Source organism: Phalangium opilio, unplaced genomic scaffold (genome assembly GCF_054372755.1).
Source record: "Phalangium opilio isolate 3A_F unplaced genomic scaffold, DU_Popi_V2 ptg000002l_1, whole genome shotgun sequence".
Classification (NCBI taxonomy): Eukaryota; Metazoa; Arthropoda; class Arachnida; order Opiliones; family Phalangiidae; genus Phalangium; species Phalangium opilio.
In genome coordinates, this window is record NW_028324144.1 from 6,891,349 (window position 1) to 6,917,684 (window position 26,336).

Genomic DNA, 26,336 nt, shown 5'->3' on the forward strand with positions numbered 1-26,336 from the left:
AATGAAAGTGTCAATGGTTTCACTTCGTATAAGGAATGTCTCCTTTCCAATATCCAATGTCGATACAACCAGATTTGTTTGCGGTCAACCGGTGCTCTCTGAGCTGTTTCGGAAAATCTTGCTAATCTAGAAAATGTGTAGAGATTTAAGTTACATTTCTTCTAAAAATTACTCTAATTCAATTGAGAAATTTTTGTCAAAAGGATACTAGCGTGTAAATAGATTATTAATTTTGATTTGCTTCCCGTCTTATGAATATATGTTTCATGAAGCTTTAGATCTTTCCCACCAGAAGGCGACATCAACATGACGTACTCACCCAATCAGACTGCGTACTGTTTATAATTTTCCCCTTTCGAAATATTTCCGATTTTCAAATAACAAAAGTAACTTAGTACTCTAAATTCTCACACTTTGAAGCACTAAAAGCCATCAAAACCTCATGGTTGCTGAAATTAAACGATGCTATCCCTTAATTAAACATACTCATCTTAAATGAGGTTTGCTCCTCGGATTCACCAACTTAGGAAAGATTTTAGTTCACACCATAAATATAATAATTCCCCACTGAAAACATATCTTAATATGTTCGAATTGACAATGAGGCTTAATTATGCTTGAAAATTCCTCACGTGTCCAGTCAGTTAACGATAAAATCAGGCCTAGCTTATTACCTACCTCTGACAATGGCAACTAGAAACCAAAGTTGACAGGGCGACCATTTCTTGGGAACATAAAGGAATATCAAGGTAACTTTACGCGACACATCCCCCAAAATATCATACAGCAAACGATGCCAGTTTTCTATTGTTCTCTCTTCAGTTCAGTTTTTATCAGTTCAGTTTAAGAAAAAAAACCGAACCGAACCGAAAACTGATCAGTTTGGAGATGTGCAAACTGAAACTGAACTGAAGCAATCAAATCAGTTTAGTCCCTAAACTGGAACCGAAACCTGAACTGTTTGAACTGAACTGTGGGAAACCTTAAAGGAGGATAAAGTCCAGAGAGTCTTCACGAAAAAGCTTCCTATCGAGACTCGTGTTACCTCAAACGAATTCGAAACTTTCTTCATTTGAAGGCAACCGTGATTTTTCAATTTCCCCTTCACTGAGAAAGAAAACTACACACGCGCTTTTTATGGGTCGAACTTGAAGTTATGTTAAGGCCTAGATTTTCTGCCCAATGAATTGAAATGGCTATTCACCCCATAATCTCTCACCAAGGCGTTCGCCCTCTATCCTCCTTTGCATTATTATATCATTTACTTACAGCAGGAGTTCATAATAACCCACCTTCGGGGGGGGAAGTATGAAACTGGCCATAGAGCTAGTGGTAAAAATCGCGAACAACAAGATTCTGTCGTTGCGCATAGAAAGGATTAGCCTGTTTATGGACATACAACCTTACAGTATCTCGTAGTGGTATCTATGCTCCTTGGTTTTCGTTCCAAAACTTCCGTTGGCTGGGATCTCCGTCGACAAGAAAAATGGCGATATGGTGGACGTAGAAACACGTTGCAATTCTTATATTTAAAATACTGCGAATAAATTTATCCAAACCATTTTAATTTAACTACGGAATTCTCACTCACACATATCACAACAAAACATTATTGACGATCGTTTACATGTTTTGTAGAAAACTAGAAACCCCGACTAAAAGCCAACTTCTTAGCGAAGGCTTAATTTACACCGTTCCGAGTTTCCGACAGAAGCAGACGTGAGCCATTTACGCTCCCAAAATCACTAGATAAAAATAGTGCTAAACCGGAAGTGTGTAAATTAATGCGCGTGGGCGCTAAAATGGGGTAACTATTTCTTTGGGAGTTAAGCGGTGTATGAATCCGCTGAGCTTTACGGCGAAACTTTGTTGTTACGGGCTTTTTAACCAGTTTCGTACTTCGGGTTATTATGAACTCCTGCTTACAGGTATTGTAAATTACGTAGCACATCTGCTGGCATTTTCTTGTTCACTAACCAATGAATGTTATTAACTTCAAATTCATCTTTCCCGACGTATATTTTCATCTTTGTATTCGAAGTGGCGTTTTTCAGTGGATAAAAATAGTTATTTAAATAAACCTTCTCGACGAAAATGGCTCCATTTCCATTGACCCATGTCTCAGTTACGTTACCATCGAGTACATCATCATTATACGACTTATGTTTTTGAAGCCTTTTTCCAATCTCAGTATACGATGAGCTGTACTTTTTCTACAACACAAATTTTTGAGGTATTTATAGTGGGAAGCCCTCAGATGAGCGGTTCCCGTATGAGCGGATTCCATATTAGCGGTCCTCATATCAGCAGTTCCCTAAATAGCGGTTTCCCGAAATGGCAGTCTACCCTTTACAACAGTTACCGATACAGAGGTTCTCGTAAACGCGGCGTACCATTACAGCGGTTCTCGTAAACGCGGCGTACCATTACAGCAGTTCTCTAAAGAGCAGAAAACAGGAATGCGAAAAACGACTGTTCTTTTTTATGGTGTACGCTGTGTTATATGAACTTAAATAGAACTAGGTCAGATATGGTTAGCTTCAAGATGATATGAACCCCCAATAGTGTTAGGTTAGGTTATGTTAGGTTAGGTTTGGTTAGGTTTGGTTAGATTAGGTTAGGTTAGGTTAGGTTAGGTTAGGTCAGGTTCGGTTAGGTTAGGTTGGGTTTTTTAGGTTTTGTTTTGATTGGTTAGACTTAGGTTAGTAATATTTTGGAAAAGGTGTAACAATGTTACGCCTTTTCCAAAATATTGTTGTTTGTCATTTTTCACTTCCCAAATCATAATATGCCTTTTCCAAAAAATTACTCTTTACAATTATCTACTTCCGAAATAAAAGAAGCTTTCTTGAAATATTTCCTATTCTGGTATTAGAATTGTAAACTGATAGTGTAATATTTAAGTGTACTTTAAAAACACGTTCCGTTAGTAGGTCATATTACTTACTAAATGATCACAGAAAAAGGTAGTTTGCGAAAACAACGAATATAACTGTATTGTTAAGAAATACTCGAAACTGAAGACAAACACTGCTATTTCCCAAAATAGCAGCCGCTATTTCTAAAACAGCAGTTTTGAAGAACGCCGCTTTTTTTTGGAATCGCGGCTGCTATTTCGAGAACTGCTCTACCGGGAACTGCTCATACGAGGTACACCCTTTATAGTGGACTATAAAAGCTCGCCTAGCCCCATGTAAAACACTTAGCGTGTGAAGCCTTATCGGATTTCGCTATAACTCAAATGAAAGAATTGGTGTACCTGAATGATATACGCAAGCTTACTACGTTTACGAACAAATGGAATAACATTAGGTTTCGTTACAATATCTTCGATATTATTAATAAAATTTGAAGTTGATATCAACATTTCAGTATTCAATGAACTTGAGAATTCTTTTAGAAGAAATAACGTTCCAAGTAACCAAAAACTCAGGAGAAGTATAATAGGTGATCGATTCCCCAATAACGTTAGCCTATCTGAAAATATTAACCATAACGTTAGGAAAATTCATATTAATGTGCAATCTTGACTAGAAATGAGTGAGCAACACCAAACAACTTGCTTTGCTAAGTTTAAAATTACGTCAGCGAACACGGACTTTATTAAAATTAAATAAAGACATGGAACCGTCCAGAATAAGAATAAGAAAACCGTTTGATATTTTGAATCCCTTTTAAGTCTTCATCTGGCTATAGTAAAGGAAATAGATTTTATTGATTTGAATATTAAGATAAACTTATTTTAATTATTATCTGGAAATTAATTTTAATTATCTTAATTTCAGAAGGTAATAGAAACCAAACCTATATCAAGCTGTTTCATATATTGTTTAGACGTTCCTAGTTTGAGTAACAAACGTCAGATGTCGCGTAATTGTGATATTAACAAGCATTAATGCAGCGTTACAGTGGATCAATAGAACATTCCCTACTATTAAAACTAGTAGTCTAAATAGATGCCTGTTCCACAAGCTAAAATATTACAAACCTTCAAAAACTAATGCTATCATACTAAATGTGTGAACTGATAAATATTTCTACTATGAAATCCCACGACACCTCATAGTGTGTGAGTCTTTTTGACTATTTTGCCGAATTTTAATTATTATTTATAAAGTGTGTTATAAAGATTTAGACGGTTTCAATCTTATAATACTTCCAAATTGGATCACTGATCCAATTTTTCCTAGCCAACTTTTTTGGTGACTCAACTCATCCAGCGTCTATTCACACGATCCAACTACTTCATTCAACTCGAGTTGACCCATAAACCTGAGTCAAAAAGTTGGATCGTCTGAAAGAGCCTTTAGAGCTTGCCATTAAGTGACGTAAGTGAAAAGTTATTGATTCTCGTAAAGCGATGCCTGGTGAGGCTTCAATTTGCCTTACATGCAATATAAAATGTAAGTTACTCAACGATTTTGAAGTAGATCTTGCAGGTAAATCCAAAAGTACCGAGCGCAAGCATGAAATACACGTCGAGGTTTAGAAGGATATCTAGCTAAGAATGTAATCAGTGATAGAAGTATTATAGAGACTAGGATGAGGCCTCTAATAGAGTTGTCCATTTTCATGAAAACTAGACCGGTTGATTCGTCCATTTCGTTCAGTTCAGAGACAGCTGTCACAATGCAATAACCAGTCACACTCAGTGGCGGTGACAGATCCACATCAGATAGGTTATAATTATCCGCAAAATACGGTAACAGTGCGGTATCAATTAACTACAGTTTGAACAATAATTATTATGGGGTCTATTATGTTTACGGCTGATTTAAAATATACATTGTGTTTAATTGCGGAACCGAAGTTATAAAATCCACCGACTTTGTTAATGTCTCGAAGTTTCTTCGAAATAGTTTTCGTACTGATGTATCTAAGCCTATTTAAAAAAACAATTAAAGACAAAAAGAAAAATGTCACATTGAAATCGTTAACTGGTTAATCAAGGGTGACTAGAATAGAACTCGTTTTTTCGTTGCAGCCGGAAAGAAACTATTAATATATATGAAAATTATCGGTGCTACATTATTCGATCCTCTTTTTGAATTTGATCTATATTTAGCCTATTAAAAACGTTTGATTATATCCTCCTTACAGAGCTACATAGGTTTGGTCAATAATCTCAAAAATTACCGTTCATGAAATTAATTAAAAATATCTGACCTAATACATGCTGCAAAGTTAATCTAATTATGAGATAATCTGCAAACTGGTTTATTTCATAGCCGATGGACTAGTTCTGTTAAGACAATGGTTGTAACTTACTACAAAAATAATTATTTATTTATATATATAATAAAGGTTCTAACTTAACCTGGCTTGCTCGGTCCAATATTTATATTGTAGACTCAAATAGATTGTAGATTCAAACATAGAATTGTGAAATAATTCTTGATATTGTAGTAAAATCGGGGGCATTCATACTCAATGTTCACTCTCGTAAGAAAGAATGTATTGTTTTACAAGTGAACTTTAACATAAATAACCCCTTATTTACTTACTCCTAAGTCTTTAATTACTTGTCCCTAAGTTTGTTATTAACTCAGACTTAGATCCATTTTGATGCGTTAAAGATTAAAAAACTTACGTGATATTTTTTAAATGTTTCAGAACAAATTTCGCTAGCTTGAAATCGGAGTTTTCGTAAGCATCAAACCTTCCATATACAATTTCTCTCAAGTGATAATACTCTTGACTCTATGTGTGACAAAAATAATTAATTTTGTAATAAAATCTAAATTAGCCGGTTAAATTACAAAATTAACTTAATCCTCACTGGAGTTAATGAAAATCTGAATTTGTAACTCATTTCATGTTACTTAAAAATATTTCCCTCCGAATTTTTTTATATACGTCTGAAATACCTTGAAGTTGCAATCCATCTAATGAAAAATGTGATTTCGTGCACTTAATACTAATAGGTACAAAAGAAATCATCTCATTTATACTTGATGAATTATGTCGATGGATATTTAAGTCATTTATTAAATCCGTGATAAACTGACAAAGACACCTGCATCAAATTCTCGCATAATTCAAGGTTTACCCAAAATGGTTTTCCACAGCAGAGACTAAAGAATGAATCGTATCGAATGCCGCTATAGAGAAAATTTTGTTGTTTACTCACTTTGTTTACGTAAAAGAAGAATATATAGTCAACGAATATTCACGGACTACCCAATGGAAAAGAACTGGCCCTAGATATTGGCCAAATCCTGGAGCAACAATCATTTCAAATTTAATCGTTAAAATAACGGTTTATCTCGGTTCCGTTCCGACTTATTTGTATGGCAGCTTTTAAACTGTTCTTACTCAATCTTTCGGCATGAAATCAGTTGAACATTCACGGATGAAGTCTTTGTACCATTTTTGCTACTGGTTACCTTCAATTGCAAGAAAAAAGACTAAATAAGTTAAAGCATTAAAAAAATTGTTTAAAGTTAATTAATGAACTGGTTTTATTTACTTTTTTTAATAAATTGCTATAAAAATGTATACACCGATTGTGTTTTGTTTTTTTCGTAAACGTTTACAAACTCTCATTGATGAACCTTGATTTTGCCTTAAGTTTGTTTCATTGGTTTCCGATTTATGGATTTTGTCATTGTCATTTCAAGATGTATTTTAGCAATCAAACCTAGGTTTTTTTGGTATTATACACTTTGTACTGTCAATTTTGTTTCTTCTCATCATACCAGGGTTTTTGGCAAGGAGCAGGGGATATACATACCCTAGGCTTAAAGTACACTTTTTGTCGATTTTCTAAAATAACTATATAGCAATTGTAAAGGATAATCTTTAATTACCACAACCTTTTCTGTGTACTTCACTAAAATTTTTTAACTATTCGAGATATTTTTTGCAGTTCCTTCGCAGCTATCTGAGAATATGAAAAATATTTAATATACATCCTTGACTTTGGTTACGTTTTCGTGAGTTGAAAATCAAAATACAACCTCGGCATGAATCACTGAATTTTTCATTTCTGTCCCTTACACCCCTATAAACAAATCAGAAACCATACTAAGATAACATCAGAACAGAAATTAAATACTTTAGACGCTAGTGGAGAAATATTCCTTCATCGTTCCCTAGTTTCTTGTTGTTTGTAGATTATTATTTGCTTCACAATTCGCAGTGTTTAATTCCACACGTTTTAGACATTATAGATTTTCAATTTTATTTATTTTATACGCAAACAAAATTGAAATTCCTTTTAAAATATTCCATTTTGTAAGCACACTACTGCTATAAAATAATTGTGGTATTAATCAGCGGTGAATATAGACCCTATATAGGCGTAGTTTAACACCCTAATTAGTCAAGGCATTACTCCCTTCCGCGTCTATGCGCACGCCCCTGGTGGGCAGTACTTTTGTTATCCCTTAAAGGGATGTACAATCCGTTATGTATGGGCGTGTCTATAAGACTCAAGAACTATATTTTTTAGTAGTAGTGTTACTATTTCCTGGAGTAGTGATTAGGCTGTCGTCTGCTTGAACGTCTGTTTCTACGGTAGATGCCCATTCCCAATGCACTGATAATGCTACGAACTTCACGCATGCTCAGTAGAGCTATATTTGATGGAAGATAAGTTTGATATAGGCTCCGCCCATACATAACGGATTGTACATCCCTTTAAAGTTATCTTTTATCGTCTACATTTTCTATGTATCAGGGATTGCAGTCGAAGTTTTATTATATTTATATAACATCAATGAATTATTATCTTACACTCTAAGAAATTTGGCATGCACTCTTTTTACCCCGTAAAAAACGTAATAACACCCAAAAGAGAGTTTTAGTACCTTGAGTTTTTTGTGGCCAATTATCATTTGGTGTATAATAACACTTTTAAAAGCCCGTTTGAAATTAAACATGGAAAATTATAGTACTGCGGGTTTCTTAAATAAGGTCTTTCATTTTCATTAATGTTTTAATATTAAAGTCAATCCGAACAGTAAAAAATATTGAAAATCTCAATAGTTAAACATTTTTTTAAAGATGATATTCATGAAAGGAAATATTTTTATCCAATACTCCACATAATTCGTATTAAAAATTAACGCTTGCAAAAATGGTAGGACAAAAGCGTTGAAAGCGAGAAGCCTGGAAATTTATTTGGGATGTAGAACATTCGCGTTTGCCAAGGTCTGCAGTACAGAGGCTTTTACTTCCTCTACATCAGTCACTGTTTATTCCAAAATGTTGAAAACACCATCATTTGTTTCGAAAACGGCGAATTGTAAAGGCATAAGGACAAAATCTCGATGGAATGGTTTTATAAAGTGAACCATTAATTTTGAGACCCCGTGGCCAGTCCTGAATTACCAATTATCTGCAGTTAGCACGTGACAAGGGACCCCGATGGATTTACGTACATGTGGGGTACTGAAAAGAAATAAGTCACGTAAATGCTTATGCCTAAAAGCCTAATTTCGTCTATCTTCAATTAAAGTCCACTGTCTTGGATTTGCTTTTAGAAGAGCTTTGTAATCTTCTTGTAATTTGATATTTTGGCTTATCGTATCTTTAGTCAAATTGAAACGAATTCTTCTATTCATCTTTACAAAGATACATTGTTAATTAAATTTTTCGCAGGAAGTTCAACAAATATAGTTTAAAATCAGCGATTCAAAGATTACCATATAATCTACCCTGCGAATAAGGACAAAATGTACAGTTGATCAAAATAAATGTTTCCCATCAGGTCTGGCATTCTGTTTTTCAGCTCTTATGTAGATGAATTCGATTTTTACACCACTTGTGTTATGCGAGTGAGACTCGCTCAGGGGTTGTATGTGTATAGTTTCAAAACATCGTAAAAACAGTTTGCTGAGAAACGTTGAGAGGATTAGATAGATGCTTTATAACTCCCCAGATAATAGTCTGCTCAAAGTTAACGTTATTCATCTTCAAATGGATTCATTCATATTGGATGACTTTTGTAAATCCCCATTTTGGGTATGTTACGTGTTTATTACTTCACAATTGATCTCTGATTATATTAAATGATCGCGTTTGCATTTAATTATGAAGTCTGCATTTGTTTTTAATAGGACCGCAATTTGACTTGGTACACGGATGATCCAGACTTCACTCCTTGTTTTCAAAGGACCATCCTGGTCTGGGTGCCATGCGCATCACTTTGGTTATTCCTCCCTTTGGAAGTTGCGCTGATCGCCAAGTCGGAACGGCGAAGCGTCCGTCGTTCTCACCTTTCAATCACGAAAAGTGTAAGTCATCGTTATACGGCACAAAATGCGCTGTACAGTAGGAGAACGTTCTCGGCACTGATTATTCATTATCCCGGGAAATTATTTTAAAGGAAAATGTTCGAAAAGTTCTTAAAACGTCGGTACTAGTTTTTATTTTTTTCAGCTCTCGGTTTTGCTACTGGCCGCAATTAGCATCTTAAATTTGGTAAACAAATATACCTGGGCTATTTTCAAGTCGTTGATAATCTGGCGGTCGTTCTCCAATTTGGAACTTACGTAAAATAATTTAATGAAATCCGTATCTTACGTTCTGATGAAATAATCTGAGCTCGCGTGTTTCAGATCTTGGCGTTACTCCTCATAATTTACGGAAGAGGGGGTGGCACGGTGTTGTCCGGAATCCTGACTATGTTTTGGTTTCTCTTAACACTATCGCAAACTATCACACTGAGGTCAACTATCATGAAATACTATTTACAAGTACGGAAAGGTTTCTTTTACATTTTATAATAATGTTATGGCAAAATAAAAACGCGAAATATTTCAGAACGACAAAGATGACTATTCCGGGCTGGTAATTGAGTCGGTAATTTACTTTTTAGTAGTAGTTACCCTCGTATTGCACACACTGAGCGACACCTCTCCGCACTACGAAAAACATGCGTGCGAAATCGACTGCAAAATGGTAATACTTCACACATATTGTTGTTTACGTAATATCAGGGATAGATTTAATTTTAGAAGTAGGAATGGAGAAGAGAGTAATCTGGGTACTTGTCAAAGTCCCGGACCCCCTTGCCTGGGACGGGGGGGGGGGTATGAAAGAAGAGGCGGGTCATAGCTCTCACTAAGTTTTTAGCGTCATACGTATGGGCAGAAATGATTTGTGCCCTCATATATCAAATGTTAATTTCTATGCGGTGTTTTTGTGGGCCGGGCTCGAGTATACTATCCGTCCCGTAAATTTGATGTTTTCCTAACTGTAATTTCATTGCTGGAGCAGCGTGAGACCAGGTGGGTGCTCATGTTTGAACATTTAGCGCCATAGATTTCTCGCTACGTAAAATTCGTTATACATAATGATAGTCTAGCTCTTCCCACAAAATCGCCAAAAGACGTTTAGAAAATTGCTAAACAGTGATTCTTATAAGATGTATGTAAGCCTGTTATTCCACATATACATTTAATTTTTCAATTTAAAACATTAAGAAATCAAGGGAAGAAGATGCATCGTTCTGTTCACGCGTGGTTCATTCTTGGCTTACCAGGTAAATCTGGTTCCGTTCTTGTGTTCTCATTTATCGCCCATACTCGAAGAAGTCATTACAGTGCAGCTAATTGTATTTTAATTCTAACTTTAAAGATTTTCTTTAATTGTAGCGCCCTGTGGAAAGGTTGGAAGAGAAACCTGGAGTCGTCGGATGTGTACGACTTGAATGACTCGGAGCGAGCGCTGACTGTCTCTCGCCTTTTCGAAAAACACTGGAAGCCCCAAGCTGAGGAAAATAGTGTTATCGATGAAATGGAAATGAAAAACTTTTCGGAAGAACGAAATAGAACCAACAATCACAGCAATTCAATCACTTGGCCCTTGTTTAGGACAATCGGACCTTGCTTGATAGCTGGAGTGGTCTTACAAGTTCTGTCAGACCTAGTGTCTATCGGTCCTGCCCTTTTGACAGGGTAAACAAGATCACTTTTTTGAGACACATAAGTCACATCATGATATCATAAATGATAAAAAGTGTCTTAATGGACAAATAGAAAAAAAGTAAAAGACAAGAGATCAAAATGGAATGACTGAATCTCTCTTAGAATTAGTTATAGGAAATCAAGAATATAAAATTAAATTCAAATAAGAAGCACAAGATTGTACACGAATTTCACATAAAGCGTGATATTAAATTCCTTTGTTGCTGCCATTTCAACTAGCAGCAACTAAGGAACTAAGTTGGTTCTTTGCACATACTGAAGCACAGAGAAAAGTCCATTTACCTCAGCAATGGCATTTACTGTTTCTGTTGGTCAGCTGTTTGAAGGTTTTCATTCCTCTGAATAATAGTTAAAACTGTTTCTAAAAGAGGTTGAGATTTCAAATAGTTGGCTAAGCTGCAATTGGTTAAGTAAACTTAGAAACCGAACTAACCAGTATATACTGACTTATGTTTTCAGTTCCATTATTGATTACGCTACGAGCGAAGATCCTTTATGGAAGGGGATTTTCTACGCTTGCCTTTACGGTTTGGCGGGTCTCGTGCAATCTTTGTTGCAAGAAGGAAGCGCCATTTTCCACACCAAACTAGGACTGAGACTCAAATCCGCCACCATGCACGTTCTGTACAAAAAAGTAAGATAGTGTTATCGTGATAGTGGGACGCCATTTCATTAATGAGATTCGTCGAAACAGACATTTCGCTTGTCGAGCAGCGATCGACATGACCTGACAATGGGCGAATTACTGAATACGATGTACGTTGATACGAACAGATTCGAAATTCTTTCACCGCAACTGGGCCTGTTGTGGTCGGTTCCGGTGCAGACAGTACTGTGCATCGCCTTCATTTATCAAGAACTCGGCTATTCAGCCTTTTCTGGAATTGTACCTATTGTAATTCTTCTTCCACTAAACTATCTCAGCACGAAGAAATACAAAGAGTTGCAGGTATATGTTATTCAACTAAAACCCCACTAGACCGTAATCGGAAACATACGCGTAATTTCTATCACTACGTACAGTAGAGATAGAAAACTCGCTTAAAACAGCCTGCTATGATTAAAAATGGACACAACGGTAGCGAGCTTTCATTGTAGTACCTTTAAACACCGACGATTTTGAAACTCGACTGCTAGAGAAACCATAAAGAATGCATCGGCGGGTGGGTAAAAATGATTTGAAATACGTCACTGGCGAGAGTTACAAAGACTCCACATGAAGTGGAATAAGACAACGTGTCCTTGTTTTCCGCGAAATTGCAGTAAAATAGATCGAATACTATGTTATCAAAATGTGCCCATGACGAATTTCAAACAATGTATCCACCCGCCGATGCTTTCTTATCAGACTCATTGTTGACTGATGAGCTTTATTGAGGCGAAAATAAACTGTTTAGTTTATGTGAATGGTTGCTTTAATTTTCTTGTTATTAGATTGAGCTGATGAAGCTGAAAGACAATAGAATGAAAATGATCGTTGAAATCTTGAACGGAATCCGCGTCTTGAAGTTGTACGCCTGGGAGAGATCATTTCAGAGAATCGTTCTTGAAATCAGGAAGAAAGAAATTGCACTCATGAAGAAACAAGGCCTCTTCCAAGGAATAACCCTATTTATATCTGCTATCATACCGGTTTTGGTACGAACGTAAAACATTTTCAAGAATTAAATTATTATTATCGATAATGGGGCACATAGAAGCTAGAGCAGTAGAGATTTCGGCTAAGAATTATATTCTACTCCAACTTTCTCACTCGTCTCATAAAACAGATGTCCCTGAAATCTCTAGGCTTTCGTTAGTCTTAAGAATTTCGATAACGCCACATTTCAGCGATGAAATAAAAACCCGGGTTGAAGTTGGTTTTACCAGGGAGGAGAGACTTGAGAGGGAGTGTTGAAGTGATTAGGCGCGTTCGTTCGCTTCGTGGCTAAACTCGTCTCTCACTCTGGCGCTGACTCGGGGTCTCATCGCGGTGTCCGCGCGCATGCGTCAAAATTAACAACCGGCTTTGAACTAGAAGGGGAAGTTCGTGTTTGAATTTCTGCCATGGTTAACTATAAGAAGTGTTGTTTTTTAATTGTTCAAGTAACCTATAAGTATTTAACAAGACCCGACATGGGAAATATCGTTTTCAAACCATTTCCCAAACCAAAAACAAAGCTTGAAATTTATTGAATGTGAATAGAAGCTAGTGGAAGCTAATATCCATCTTCTACAATTTGCTATCTGGGTTTTTGGCTTTGGAAACGCGTGGAAGGATATTCCTTTCATATATTTTTAAGCGAATACCTTGAATCATTACTACAAGCGTTACAAAAAAAACTTTTTTATTAAGCCTCGGTTTCCTCCCAACAGACGGTGATTGTTGGTTGAACAGAGTGAGTGGGGCAGCAGTCGATGGAAGCGGAAGCTGGCGGCAGAGAGAATTTAAAAAATTTTAAATTCTCTCTACTGGCGGTAGTAAACGACATCACTCGCGCCTGCGCGTTAGCTAAAATTGTGGAACGGAGATAAAAATTCCTACCCCGACTTTCTTTCCCATTTGCCACTGTATGACAGTTTTTTAGCATTAGATCAACACTCCCTCTAACGTTCCTTAATCCCTGGTTTTACTTTTAGTGGTCCCATCTCTTTTCATTAAACTTAATGCTTTATCCCTTAAGGCTTACACACTCTTTAACTACGTTTTTATTTAAATTCCAACAGATATTGATTTTAAATTTTCAGATTACATCACCGTGTTTCGCTATGTACGTATTACTAGACGACGATAACTTTCTCACCTCAAGGAAAGCTTTCGTGTCCTATCAGTTGGCACGATTATTAGCGATATCAATGCTTACTTTTCCGGATTTAGTAAATACCCTTGTTTTGGTACGAATGGTGTCAGGGAGGGTCAAAATATAAATCAGCTTTTTCCTTCTTCTACTAAATTTATTAACTATTTTCTGGTAATCAAGGACATGAATATTTCTTGATTTCTGAAAGTTTTAAACAATTTGGTGTTTTTTTGCACAATTTTCAATATTAACAAAAGTACATCTAACGTCGAACTCATCCAATCACAGGCAGTTTTAGTAACGTCATTTGAATTGTTTATTTGTTTTTTTTCGCCTTAGTTAACCTATATTTAACCACTGGCTGTAAGGTTATTGTTCATTTCATCGGGTAGAGTGAGTCAGTCTGCATACTCTAAGCAAAATGTATTTTTTATCGTGTATAGATATTTACAGACTTCTTCAGAAACTCGTATCTCTAATACGAATGAAACGCAAAGAATAACTTCTTAAAAAAACAACCAGCTCTAAAAAACTAACAGACATCTTAATTTTTAGACAATTTTGTTTTGACTCAGTTGGAAATTGGGAAAACGGGTATGACCTGGCACTTTTTGCCTGCTTGATTGATACTTTTGGTTTTAATATATGCACTTCTAATATTATATATCATTCGATTGTCATCGCCCTACTGTAAAAGAAAGTTTCGAAATTATATTTGGAATCATTAAGTACAAAACATTTTCCCAACAGTAAAGTATTGATTTTAGAAGAGAAAAATCGTGCAGGATTTTCATGTTGACCTTCCCTTTAGTTGAAACATCTCATAATAACTATAAATTCAACTAAGTTCTTAATTACAGACACACGTCTCGGTAAGAAGAATTTCAAACTTGTTGAGCCGTGGGGAAACTAAGCGTTACGTGGAGCAGATGGCTAGTGACGCCCATTTCGGTATGTCAATTAATTAGGTACTTTCCGGCAGCAATTTCTGCCTCAAAATTAATTGAGGTAGGAATACATAGATATCTTCTACTTGAAATCTTTAAGAAGCCATAGAACCCATGCTAATATCTGATTGTGGATAAGGGAAGGACTTGAAACTTTGTTAAGCCCTCCGCTCCTCCTTCCTCGATCCTATGGCGGTGTTCAGAACACGCTAAGAGAACATTTTTACATTCGGATTCGACGCTCATAGGCCGCGGAAATTTCAGCGCAGGCAGCTAGCTACGTCAATATCACGTAGTTTCTATGTTAAAATACATTAAGTATGACTTCAGTAGTGACAGTTTCTACAGGTCCTTCCTTTTAATTCAAGCAGAAAGTCCAGAAAATGACCTGTTAAAAAATCAAAGTAGAAAAATCTATGGATTCCTGATTGTGGTTAAAAGCGAACTTGAGCGTGGAGAAAGAGACAATTCTTCTCCAGAACCAAACCCACCTATCCAAGGAATTGTTATAAACAAAGATATTCAAATATAATGATCAGGTTTATTTCCATAGTTGATTTTATTCCGCAGCAAAAAAAGGAATCCTGATTTAGCACAATAATCAATTTTAGAAGCAGACGTCACCGCCAAAAATTAACGAACTCCTTTAAAACCTTTTTGTGTAAAATAGGCCAATCAGCATGTCTTTCTTAAAGAGGAAAACCTGAAGTCGCTTTAAGATTGTTTTCAGATATTTTTGAGCTCACAATTAGTAAATTTAGACCAATGTTAAAATTCCAGCAATTGAGATCGAGAAAGGAACGTTTAAGTGGAACTTGGAAGACGAAGCAGGAGCTTCTCTTCAGGACATTAATTTGAAAGTGTCCCCCGGCTCATTGGTGGCCGTGGTGGGTCCAGTGGGCTGTGGCAAGTCTTCACTTTTGTCCGCTCTTGTTTCCGAGATGCAGAAAATGGAGGGGGAGGTGAGAGTGGCCGGGAGAGTGGGATACGTCACTCAACAACCCTGGGTACAGAACACATCACTCAGACAGAATATACTCTTCGTCGACGACATGGACCAGAAAAGATACAGCAACGTGATACGCGCATGCGCCCTACAACCAGACCTCGACCAGCTACCTGCTGAGGACGAAACGGAGATCGGTGAAAGAGTATGTATTGTTGGAACCAGAAATGATTTGAGAAAACAACTGACTTATGAACAAAATTTGGATTTACGCCGAAGTGGCGTCGAAGCAAAAAAAATATAAAAAAATTGGGGCAATGAAGTTATTGATTGCGAAAAAGTATGGGAATCTGGTTTTGGGAATCCTCTGCGTCTATTTATGAATGGGGAGTAGAAAAGAAGATGTGTTCGCACTTTTTTAACTGACGACCTTGAATCTTAACTCTAACAACGGGAGAAAGGGAAAACTTGGCTATCGCTTATCACGTGGCAAGTGGCATTAGCTTCCCATAAACTAGCACTACAAACTGCCCTCTTGTGAGAACTTGATAAGGAAAAAGAGAAGCGTCCGTTGTCTGTAACTGCGAAATTAGTACGGAACGTTTTTAAAATAGTTCATTTTGTTTCGGAGAGAGGCCGCTTAATAGTAAATTAATATAGAAACATTTATCCACGTGAGGAACCAAAATAACCTCGTTCCACATTCTTTTGTCCCACTGGGGGAGTTTAGGCTCTCGGTGTAGAATACTGGTTCACCACACAATACATCTGCTTTTCTACTGCTCCCAGATTCATGGCACTGCCATTTAAAGACGGTTTGGGGTTAAAATAAAGAAAGGTTGTTATTTTTCCTGGCTTATTCAAGACGTATAGAAATAAAGACCAAACGCGCGTATATTCATATGAAGTAACGCTATAGTAGTGTGTCCAGAATTCAGTGTGACTTAACCTGATTACACTATCAAGACCTTCGATTCGCTAATAATCATGAGATGTGTCGTGCTTCCGTAATCTTAACAAAGGGCAGTAGATGTTATCGAACACACGCTCAATGAACACCTTTCATATAAGGTCTGTTTCACGGAAGCTGGGATAATAGATTTTAAAATACTACCAATGCGCTGCACTCGAAAAACCATGTTTCATTCATAGTTCCATAGGTGGCTGCTTTCATTAATAAGGTCGTCATTTACTAACTTTACATGATAGGGTATCAACTTGAGCGGTGGTCAAAAGCAAAGGATCAACGTGGCCAGAGCAATTTATCGCGATGACGATGTTTATCTCTTTGATGATTCTTTGGGAGCGGTTGACCCGCACGTAGCCAAACATCTCTTCAACGAAGTCATCGGACCAAAGGGATTACTTCGAAAAAAAGTAATTAATGCTACTCTTGAAAGAGTTAAGCGACCATTAATCAAAATGAGTTCTCGACGCGTTGTTTCTTTTAAACCTTGATAGTATAAAATTGTATGCGGTATAAGGCCTCAACATAAACTTTTTTTTGTGACAAAAATATATTCAATAGATAAGTGTCAGTATACTACGTATGCCAAAGCCACGCCCAGGGTTGTTTGATTTAAATCAGTTGGATCCCCTATTCCCCTCTAAGAAGAGCGCCTAGAGGGTAGGATACACAGTCTACGACACTAGCCTATATAAATGAAAAAAATAGGCCTTTACAGAAAGTTCTAAAGGAATTATGGGTACTTGGCCCCTCTTGTAGTTCAAATTGAGTCAGTTCAGTTCAGCCAGTTTTGTGTTATAAAAAACACGAACTGGAGGCAAGATTTGGAGAGATAAAGCAGACTGATAAAATGGTGGGCTTTTTTTAGCGCGTTTGTTCCTCTAATTAATTAATATTTAAAATAACTTACTCGTTCTCCTGTGTATCCATCGCTTAAAATGGGCTATGGAAGCCTAGGCTTAACGGTTAAGGTTAGTGACGTCACGTCAGAGAGAATTTTGGTGACGTATGGCTGTTATAATGCGCAGGCGCGGCGGGACAAATCAACAAGGTGCGCAAGCCGTAAAAACTTTCTAAAAGGCCTATTTAATCAATATTTGTCCAATAAAGTTTAAAGGTTTTCGTTTTCAAAATATTGGGCATTCAACATCATGATGGATTTTGATTTGCACAATTAGTCTTGGGAACAATCTATAAGCTGATGAATTTCATAGATGTTCCTCATTTAAACTGTGCAAAACATTGCGTTTGTAAAAGCCGCATTAGGGTTAGGGAACCGGTAGCTTTTTTTAAAAAAACTGTCGTTCTAGTTAAGATCATAGAATTTTATGAGGATATTATTTAACTACGCTAGTTAAGTCATCGGAAAATGAGCATCATATTAAAAAATCGAGAGCGAACATTAACCAAAAACTGATCCAAATCAAAATTTTATGACTTTACTTACGTGTAAAGAACAAATCACTTGAGGAACTCTTCCGCCTAGCCTTCTTCTACCCCCTTTTGTAACCTCTTTTGTGGTAGTAAGAAGAGGAAACGGTAAAAGTGAGAGCGTTAAACGTTTTGATTTTTGGTGCACGGAGATAAAAAAGTTTCTTTCCCAAAAAAACTAGTCGGAAAACGGGAATAAAATTTCTACACTGAAGACGTCCAACGAGACTTGGGATGAAACCTAATGAGTCTCTCGCTTTTGAAAGTTGCTTCTGTTTGGTATTTCCTTGCTCGCTCAACAAATAGCAATTCATTGTCTTACAGACGAGAGTTTTTGTGACGCACAACTTGAGCTTCATCCGAGAAGTGGACGAGATCTTCTTCATGAACAACGGACGAATCATCGAGAGGGGAACCTATGACGAAATCATGAGTCGCCAGGGAATGGCCAGAGATTATTTCGCGCAACACATGAGCGACGAGAATAAAGAAGACCCATCGTGAGTAGATTTCGAGCTAAATCTACACAGCTATACCGCCAGTACATAGTAGCATAGTAGAAAAGCGAAAAACCTTCCAGCCATAGAAATTTACTATGTACTGTACCAGGAATACATAGATTTACTACTGGGAATCTTTAAGAGGCCATAGACCCCACACAAATATCTGATTGACTGTGAGGGGAAGCGCCAAAAACTTTTAAACCACTTGCTCCTCCTTCCTCGCGTCTCACTGGTTATGCGAATGTGTGGGACAGATCGAGATCATGACCTTTTAATCTGTCGTCTGCATCAGTTTCGGCTCTGAAATGTTCGGGAAGTGCGAGAACTTGGAACAGTTTGACGTTAACGACGTTTGTGAGGCGGAAATTTCTCTAACTGTAACTAAAGTCGACGATTTAGAAGTTAGTGTAGCTCGAAATTCAGTATTGAAAACGAATGCTATAATAAATAATTTTGAGAAAAGATGACGTTTACTTCGCCTTAAACCCTAAGCCTTTGCATAGGGATTCTGATGTTTTGTTTTTGTATAACTTTGGTGAAGAGTGGAAGGAATTATATTGTTACTCCACCCAATATCGAGTTCTTAACTGAAAGCAAGTCTCCAAGTATTTTCGCCTTTTTTTCAGAAAAATAATCCTAGGTCTACTCGTTCAGACGACGTATCATGTTTACATTCGGGTTCACCGCGCATAGGTCGCGGGAGTCGCGGCGCAGGTCGCAAAATACGTCAAATAAATTATGCATGACGTCAACGGTGACGCTTTCTACACCTCCTCCCCTTTCCGTCAGACACCCAGGCCCATAAAATGGCCTCTTAAAGATTTCAAGTACTAAATCTATGTATTCCTGACTGTACAGAATAACCAGGAGAATTTCTTGGTGCATAACCATTATGTTACGTGAACTGTTTGTAGATATAGCCCTTATTTGAAATTTCTTCAATAGAGTAATATCTTTCACTTATATGGCAACGTCATAACCCTCTATCTCTTACCTTAGTGATATCCCCCCTTCCGAAGGCAAATAGTATTCTCTAATACAAAGTTGCCTTCAACGAGGGGGATACACAGTTCACTCCCCCTCTCTACCGATATTACTCTATTGATTCTTTCAAGTTGAACACGCTTTGCTTATTTATATGAAATTTGGTATTGCAATTTTTGCAGTATAATAAATAATGCAGTTCAGAGATCTCATCTTGCATCAAAAGGAAAAGTCTCGGGTGAAGATGAGGCAAAACTCATGACTAAAGAGACGCTCAAAGAAGGAAATGTATGTGCTATTTAAAATTCGAGGGGAGTTAGAACTTATTTGGGTTTCTTGAGAACTAAAATTATCTACACACATTAAACCTCGTGAAAATGTAATTGCGCATTTGCACTTTTTCAGATATCCGCATCCCGATACAAAAAATATTTTAAAGCCTTTGGTATAATATGGTGTGCGATGTTCCAAGTAACAACCACCTGTTGTGCCCTCTTTAATTTCGCTGCAGTGTACTGGCTGTCTCTGTGGTGCGCAGACTCCAAGGAAGATTTTAAAGCGAACAAGGACTTCCGTATAGCGGTCTTATTCGTTCTTGGTCTAGGCCAAGCCATTTTCTCATTTATGAATGTAATCATCAACGTCTTTCGCTGTCTACGAGCTTCAAACTGTCTACATGGGAAAATGCTCGACAGCGTATGTCGTTCTGCCATGTCTTTCTTCGACACGACACCCGTTGGAAGGATACTCAATCGTTTTTCCCAAGATATCGACGCCCTTGACCAGCAATTACCTGGAATGTTAATGCTAACCAATTGGGGATTGATATATTTAGTTGTTTATCCGTTAGGAATTGCAGTTTATTTACCATTATTCATAATTCCGTACATTATTGTTGTCGTTGGATACCTTTTACTTCAGGTAGGAACTCGTTTTCAGTCTCCAATTACTAGTATTTTTTCATTATCACACTCACTTTGTTAATTGTCGTCGATTAACACGAAATTCGTATCGATTGGTTTCCCAAAGGTTCACGCAATTGCGCTTTTTCTTATCGCCACAAGTAGAATAATCTTACACCAAGTTCCTATGTAAGATTTTTTGCCGTAGCCTCTGTGTCTGAAAGTTCTGACGTTAAGCTTTTTAAAGTTTCCAACGGAGCTCGCTTGAATGGAGAGATAAAATTTCTAAAATCTCGGCCACGACCGAGAACGAGCTTTTGAAACAGCGCTCCACAGCGGTGGAGAGTGAAGTAAAACAGACGGGGCTAATTTTTTTTATCTGAGTAAGTTCAAGCATGGAGGGTTCATCCACGGTGTTTACGTTTTTTATGGCAACGGCGTATCGTGCGGATTGCTAAGGGGGGTGGAATTTTTTTTAGTGAGACCCAGTTTTCCGCGGCTGATGTTAGTTGGCGCCAAGAAAAAATGTTAGGAGAGAAAAACTTTGGGTGTTCAACCACCATTTACTCTACAGTAGATACATTCGGCCTAGCCTTGGGATATCAAGTTTTAGGAACACTCGAGATGAGACGTTCGTTAGAGAGAACCTGACACACAATACCCTCATTCCTAAGCTGGAAAGCTAGGTCCTTGGTGTTAGATTATTCACCTTGTGTTATCGCTTATCGGAAGTTGCCCAACTTATACACCCTAAATTTTTAAATAGAGGCAAACGCTATATGTGCATTTCCCTTGTACATTTCCTCTGAGTCATTCCACGTTTACAGTCACGTTACATTGCCCAGTCACTACTCCACGAAATATTAAAACTAATACTTCAATATATAGTTCTTGACAAGCCCCTTTATAACGGATTATGCATCCCTTTGAGAAGAGGGAAAGAGACCTTGTCACCACGACTGTCCTATACATAAGACTTCGCCACAAAGAGCTTTCCCCGCGAAAATCAAGTAACTACAAGTCTTTGAAATGTCGAATCTTTTAAAGTGTGTTGGCACTATTATATTTTATTACAAATTGTTCTAGATGGCACGCGCGTCTTACCCCGCTTCCTCGGCTTGCTAGCACCCACTCCCGTTGGGTTTACTTCTAGAATTTAAGATTCTCCCGTATCTTTCGCAGCGTTTTTTGATGTCGAGCAATCGTCAATTCAAGCGGATATCAAGCCTGAGAAATTCCTTCTTGTTTTCGTACGTGGAAGGATCTGTTGCTGGCAGCAATGTAATCAGAGCGTGTGACGCTGGAGAGAATTTCGAAGGGCAGTTCCTGAAACTGATCGATGAATGCACTGCCGCTAACTACATGATGAACATGGCTCAAAGGTAATTGCGTCATTAAAGCCTTGTTTCATAAGCGTATTTTTCAATTTGGAGCGACAGCACCATATTTTTGCCTTTGGTTTGAAAAGTGCTGTTAATGCAAGCAAAGCGGGCATTTTAAATCGCTTCAAATTTTGCCAATTGAATAAAATCCAATTTCTTTCCAGATGGCTGACAGTACGCTACAATATCTTGGGCAATTGCTTGATGTTTTGCACCGCATTTTTTGTAGTTATGAGCAAAGGGACTCTGTCAGCTGATTTTGTGGGATTCATCTTGGCTAATGCCGATCGGGTAAGAGCTACCAATGAAAACGAAGCGAGTAAATTAGAATCTTTTGAACAAGCTAAAATATCTGCTGGTTTTTCATTTAACTCTTGATACAAGCGTAATAGTGAAACGTCGCTAAAGTGGGTGAATTCAAAAGAACCAATAGGTACTGAATTAACAAAAATTATCTCGGGATGGAATTTTATGCAGGCGTTAGTAGGAAAAAAAAACTAAGATAAGAATTTTTTCAAATAATTGATGTTTATAATCATGTTCAAAAGTGAAAATTTAATATCTGCAACTACAGGCAATTAATTATCTACACTTATTTCTTACTTTTTCCCGTCTTTTTCTACAAAGACAGTTTTTGTTAATTTAGTATAGAGTCAGCATCCCTTGGCAGTATTGGGGGTTGTCCGCAAAAGAAGGTGAAGGTCTGATCTTTTCCACACTGTACGTTTGGTTATATACCATTTAAGTCGTTATCAGGTCTTATTTATGAAAAATATTATATTTTTTAATCTAATTGGCTAACGATAATTTGAACCCTAAGTTTTGAAAAGGAATTATGCTGGTATTTCGTTCACGTTGAACAATAAAAATACAGTACTATTTTAAAATTTTGATGTAACAGCTTCTGCAATGTCTAAAATTCTTCATTGGTACCACAACGGGTTTGGAATCAAATATAGTCTCTATAGAAAGAATTGACGAATACTGTCATTTGGAGTCCGAGGCCGAGTGGGAGAAACCAGAAAGTCAACCACTTGCTGACTGGCCTCAACGAGGACAAATCATATTCCAGGACTATAGCACCAGATATCGCGAAGGGTTGGATTTGGTCTTGAAGGACATAGATGTCAAGGTCGATGCCGGAGAGAAGGTGGGCGTGGTGGGGCGGACAGGCGCGGGAAAGTCGTCTCTAACGCTGGCACTGTTCCGACTCATCGAGGGGGTGCGCGGTCAGATCGTCATAGACGGAGTGGAAGTGGAGAGATTGGGCTTGTCCGATTTGAGATCGCGTCTGACCATCATTCCCCAAGAGCCCGTCCTCTTCTCGGGCACACTCAGACTCAACCTGGATCCTTTTGAACAAAAAGATGACCAGCAACTGTGGGCCGCCCTCGAACACTCGCACCTGAAACCCTTCGTGGCGTCACTCGAGCAGGGACTGGATCACCCCGTGGCTGAAGGGGGGCACAATCTTAGTGTCGGGCAGCGTCAGTTGGTCTGTTTGGCTCGTGCTTTATTAAGGAACACCAAGATCTTGATCTTGGACGAAGCGACGGCCTCGGTCGACATGGACACTGACGATCTCATTCAAGAGACCATAAAAAAGGAATTCGCCAACTCTACCATCATCACCATTGCCCACAGAATGAACACCATCTTGGACTACGACAGGTTAGAATACCAAACTATTAAACAGCCTTACCAATGTGACTGCCTAATTTAATGTCTTTTAAATTTTTAAAGGGTGATGGTTCTCGATCAGGGCCGCATTGTGGAATTCGACTCTCCATATGCTCTCTTGAGGAATGAACAATCAATGTTCTACGCTTTGGCCAAAGATGCCAACATAATCTAGATTACCTTTAATTTAAGCACCCATGTCTTACTTTTAATGTGATACAAGAAAATTCTTCTGGTGTAACTTTGGAAGTTGAAACTTTGTAGGGACATGCAAAGTTTCCCCACCGCTTGACTAATTAACTAAACTACGCACAAGCCTTACCTCATATTCTTATAATTTTTTTCAATATTAGTGATATTATTTTTGAAACAGCAACGTTTATATACTGAAAAGGCACTTATCCTTTAAATATCGATATTAGTTACCGCTAAATCTACAGTCGATTCAATAAAACAAAACAAAAAAAACCTGTACTTAAATTTAATTTCTTCGAATCTAATTTACACTATACATAATTTAAGTTTACTTCAATATTGCCTATTGTAAATTTATTCTTTCAAAGAGAGCTTTTGGTTTAAAAAAACTACGATATAAATTAAAGTCCTTGATTGAACAGATAGAGTGACGACAGATCAAAAAGGAATTCGAGTAATTTCATTGGTCAGTTTCATAAACCAGAATGTAATTCAATGAACTTAATTGTATTGAGTGAATTGTAATTGCAAACTTTACTGGAGTCTCCATATCTAAGATGGACAAGGAAGTGGACGTAACTTTCTTCGGGCCCGCGAACACAATAATTGTCCTGGCTGTACTTGGCTGAAATATTCCAGTCGACCATTGAAAAATGTGCGTGACTTGGCTACAACGATAACATTTTCATTATACAACAATAATTAAATTTACTAAATTTTTTGAGGTATGTATTGTTCTAGTTTATCTTTTATTTACGTTGAATAAATCAGGCGCAGTGGATGGTTTATGAACGTTACAATAGCTTACTTTATGTTCTTCGTAAATTGATCTAAAACCATAGATCATCTTAAATTACAATATGTTTTAACACTTGTCTCTAACAATCCATTAACTTAGTTAACATAACATTACAAATTATACGAAGAGCGGAACTTTCGTGGAAACTTTATTATGAACTAAAGGCATTTTGGAAACCACACAGAGTATTGCCAAGAAGCGATATCTAGTTTACTAAGGAGAAGTTATAAGATGTCCAAGTATTCGCGCGCCATAATCCCATATATAAGATATATATATAAGATATGTATTAACTCTATCATGAAAAGGTGGGATAAAAGCGTTGAAAGCGAGAAGCCTGGAATTTTATTTGGGATATAGAACAGTCGCGTTTACCAAGGTCTGCAGTACAGAGGCTTTTACTTCCACTACTCCACTACATTATTCACTGTTTATTCCAAAAAGTTGAAAACCTCCAACAGCTTCGAAAACGGTGAATTTTAAAAGTAGAATGAAATAATCTTGATGGAATGATTTTTTAAAGTGAACCATTAATTATTGAGACCTCGTGGCTATTTTGTGGGATGAAAGGCTATCTGATCAGTCCTGAATTACCCATTATCTGCAATAGGCACGTGACGAGAGCCCCGGATGGATTTACGTAGATGTGGGGTCCCCAAATTCTCACACGATTAAAAAATATCTCATCTCCTCTAATAAATTGTTAAATAAATTTTACTCGTTAATTTTATTATATATGTTTTGCAATCAGGGATCCTAAGATAAGTATATAATCTTCCCTAAGAATAAGGACAAAATGTACAGTTCATAAAAGAACGATTTTATCGGCTAAAGTCTCTGGCATTTTTTATTCAGCTCCAATGTAGATGAATTCGTTCTATAACCCGCTTGTGTTTATGATCAACGTCTGCACGTACAGTTTTATGCAATCATCGTTACGGTTTTTGCGAAAACGTTGAGAGTATTAGTTAGTCGGTCTATAACACCATAGCGACTGGCCTGTTAAATAAATGGCTCAAATTATTTGATTTTAGCAAAGATTTCATTGCTAATCATCTTAAAATGAGTTCCTCTATTTTGGATGACTTTTGTGAATCTCGATTCTGGGTAAGTTTTTTTCCATATTTTTTGTTAACAGTTACAATAAATTGCTAAGTTTCAGGCCTAAGCGCAACTTGTATTAGGTAGGCAGATGTTTACTAATATTAATAATTTTAATACAGTAGTAGTAACATCGAGTACATCAATGATTTTGAGCCTACAGCAATAAATTTATAAAACATATTACTAAATTTTATTGAAAACCAAATAAATACATAAAATTAACAGTGTGATTGGTGTTAACTACTGCTATTTTATCATAGCAGAAGTCACAAAGATATAATTAGCTCCCATCTCCATAATTCTTACAAGTACTATTATTTTACCTGGGCAATAATTATATTAATTGATGGCATTTTCGTTTAATTACGAAGTCTGTATTTATTTATTTTTAATAGGACGGAAATTTGACTTGGTACACGGATGATCCGGACTTCACTCCCTGTTTTCAAAAGACCATTCTGGTCTGGGTGCCATGCTCGATACTCTGGGTGTTACTCCCATTAGAAATTGCGCTGATCTTCAAGACGGAATGGCGAAGAGTTCGTTGTTCTCATCTTTCAATTATGAAAAGTGTAAGTCCTTTTCGAGCCACGATTATCGTTGTACGGCACAAAATGCACTGTACAGTTTGAGCTCGATGTCGTCGCTGATTATTCCTCCTCTCGGGAAATTATTTTAAAGGAAAATGTCCGGAAAGTTCCAAAAACGTAGGTACTAGTTTTGCTTCGTGTTTTCAGCTCTTAGTTTTGTTACTGGCCGTAATCAGCGTCATAAAATTTGGC

At 37.2% G+C, this 26,336-nt stretch overlaps 2 protein-coding genes and 1 long non-coding RNA gene across 8 annotated transcripts; 1 reads left to right on the forward strand and 2 right to left on the reverse strand.

The window, feature by feature from the left end:
• Nucleotides 1-1,922: 1,922 nt before the first annotated feature.
• Nucleotides 1,923-4,797, reverse strand: LOC149718481 (uncharacterized). Its single transcript, XM_089860941.1, has 3 exons — nucleotides 4,418-4,797; nucleotides 3,260-3,477; nucleotides 1,923-2,213 (listed from the first exon to the last, which is right to left on the reverse strand). The coding sequence occupies exons 1-3, from the start codon at nucleotides 4,599-4,601 to the stop codon at nucleotides 1,923-1,925; spliced, it is 693 nt and encodes a 230-aa protein (XP_089717067.1). The 5' UTR covers nucleotides 4,602-4,797.
• A 793-nt stretch (nucleotides 4,798-5,590) lies between these two features.
• Nucleotides 5,591-6,074, reverse strand: LOC149718482 (uncharacterized). The gene is made up of 3 exons (XR_016367819.1): nucleotides 5,952-6,074; nucleotides 5,780-5,885; nucleotides 5,591-5,700 (listed from the first exon to the last, which is right to left on the reverse strand). It is a non-coding gene; the product is annotated as an uncharacterized LOC149718482 (long non-coding RNA).
• Nucleotides 6,075-14,030: 7,956 nt separating this feature from the next.
• LOC149718483 (ATP-binding cassette sub-family C member 2-like) lies at nucleotides 14,031-23,910 on the forward strand. 6 transcript variants are annotated; one of them, XM_089848214.1, is made up of 11 exons: nucleotides 14,031-14,665; nucleotides 14,737-14,953; nucleotides 15,033-15,812; nucleotides 16,817-16,984; nucleotides 18,330-18,505; nucleotides 19,675-19,780; nucleotides 19,898-20,413; nucleotides 21,577-21,776; nucleotides 21,941-22,067; nucleotides 22,678-23,447; nucleotides 23,520-23,910. In XM_089848214.1, the coding sequence occupies exons 3-11, from the start codon at nucleotides 15,603-15,605 to the stop codon at nucleotides 23,629-23,631; spliced, it is 2,385 nt and encodes a 794-aa protein (XP_089704340.1). In that variant the 5' UTR covers nucleotides 14,031-14,665; nucleotides 14,737-14,953; nucleotides 15,033-15,602; the 3' UTR covers nucleotides 23,632-23,910. The 6 variants fall into 6 exon arrangements, with proteins under 6 accessions (XP_089704340.1, XP_089704063.1, XP_089704192.1 ...); XM_089847937.1 differs by lacking the exon at nucleotides 14,737-14,953 and having other exon boundaries at nucleotides 14,031-14,463; nucleotides 14,575-14,665; nucleotides 15,442-15,812; XM_089848066.1 differs by having other exon boundaries at nucleotides 14,031-14,308; nucleotides 14,575-14,665; nucleotides 14,737-15,812.
• The last annotated feature ends 2,426 nt before the right edge of the window (nucleotides 23,911-26,336 follow it).

What these genes read in the sequence shown, in the direction of transcription:
- LOC149718481 (XM_089860941.1), bottom strand. Translation starts at nt 4,601, where the DNA reads ATGGACGAATCAACCGGTCTAGTTTTCATGAAAATGGACAACTCTATT. An exon ending in GCAAGATCTACTTCAAAATC is followed by an intron (nt 3,478 to 4,417) that starts GTTGAGTAACTT and finishes TAATATTTTCAG; the next exon opens with ATAGGCTAACGTTATTGGGG. An exon ending in AGCTTGCGTATATCATTCAG is followed by an intron (nt 2,214 to 3,259) that starts GTACACCAATTC and finishes TTTGTGTTGTAG; the next exon opens with AAAAAGTACAGCTCATCGTA.
- LOC149718483 (XM_089847937.1), top strand. Translation starts at nt 14,644, where the DNA reads ATGGCTAGTGACGCCCATTTCG. An exon ending in AGACGCTCAAAGAAGGAAAT is followed by an intron (nt 19,781 to 19,897) that starts GTATGTGCTATT and finishes GCACTTTTTCAG; the next exon opens with ATATCCGCATCCCGATACAA. An exon ending in TCTTGGCTAATGCCGATCGG is followed by an intron (nt 22,068 to 22,677) that starts GTAAGAGCTACC and finishes TTGATGTAACAG; the next exon opens with CTTCTGCAATGTCTAAAATT.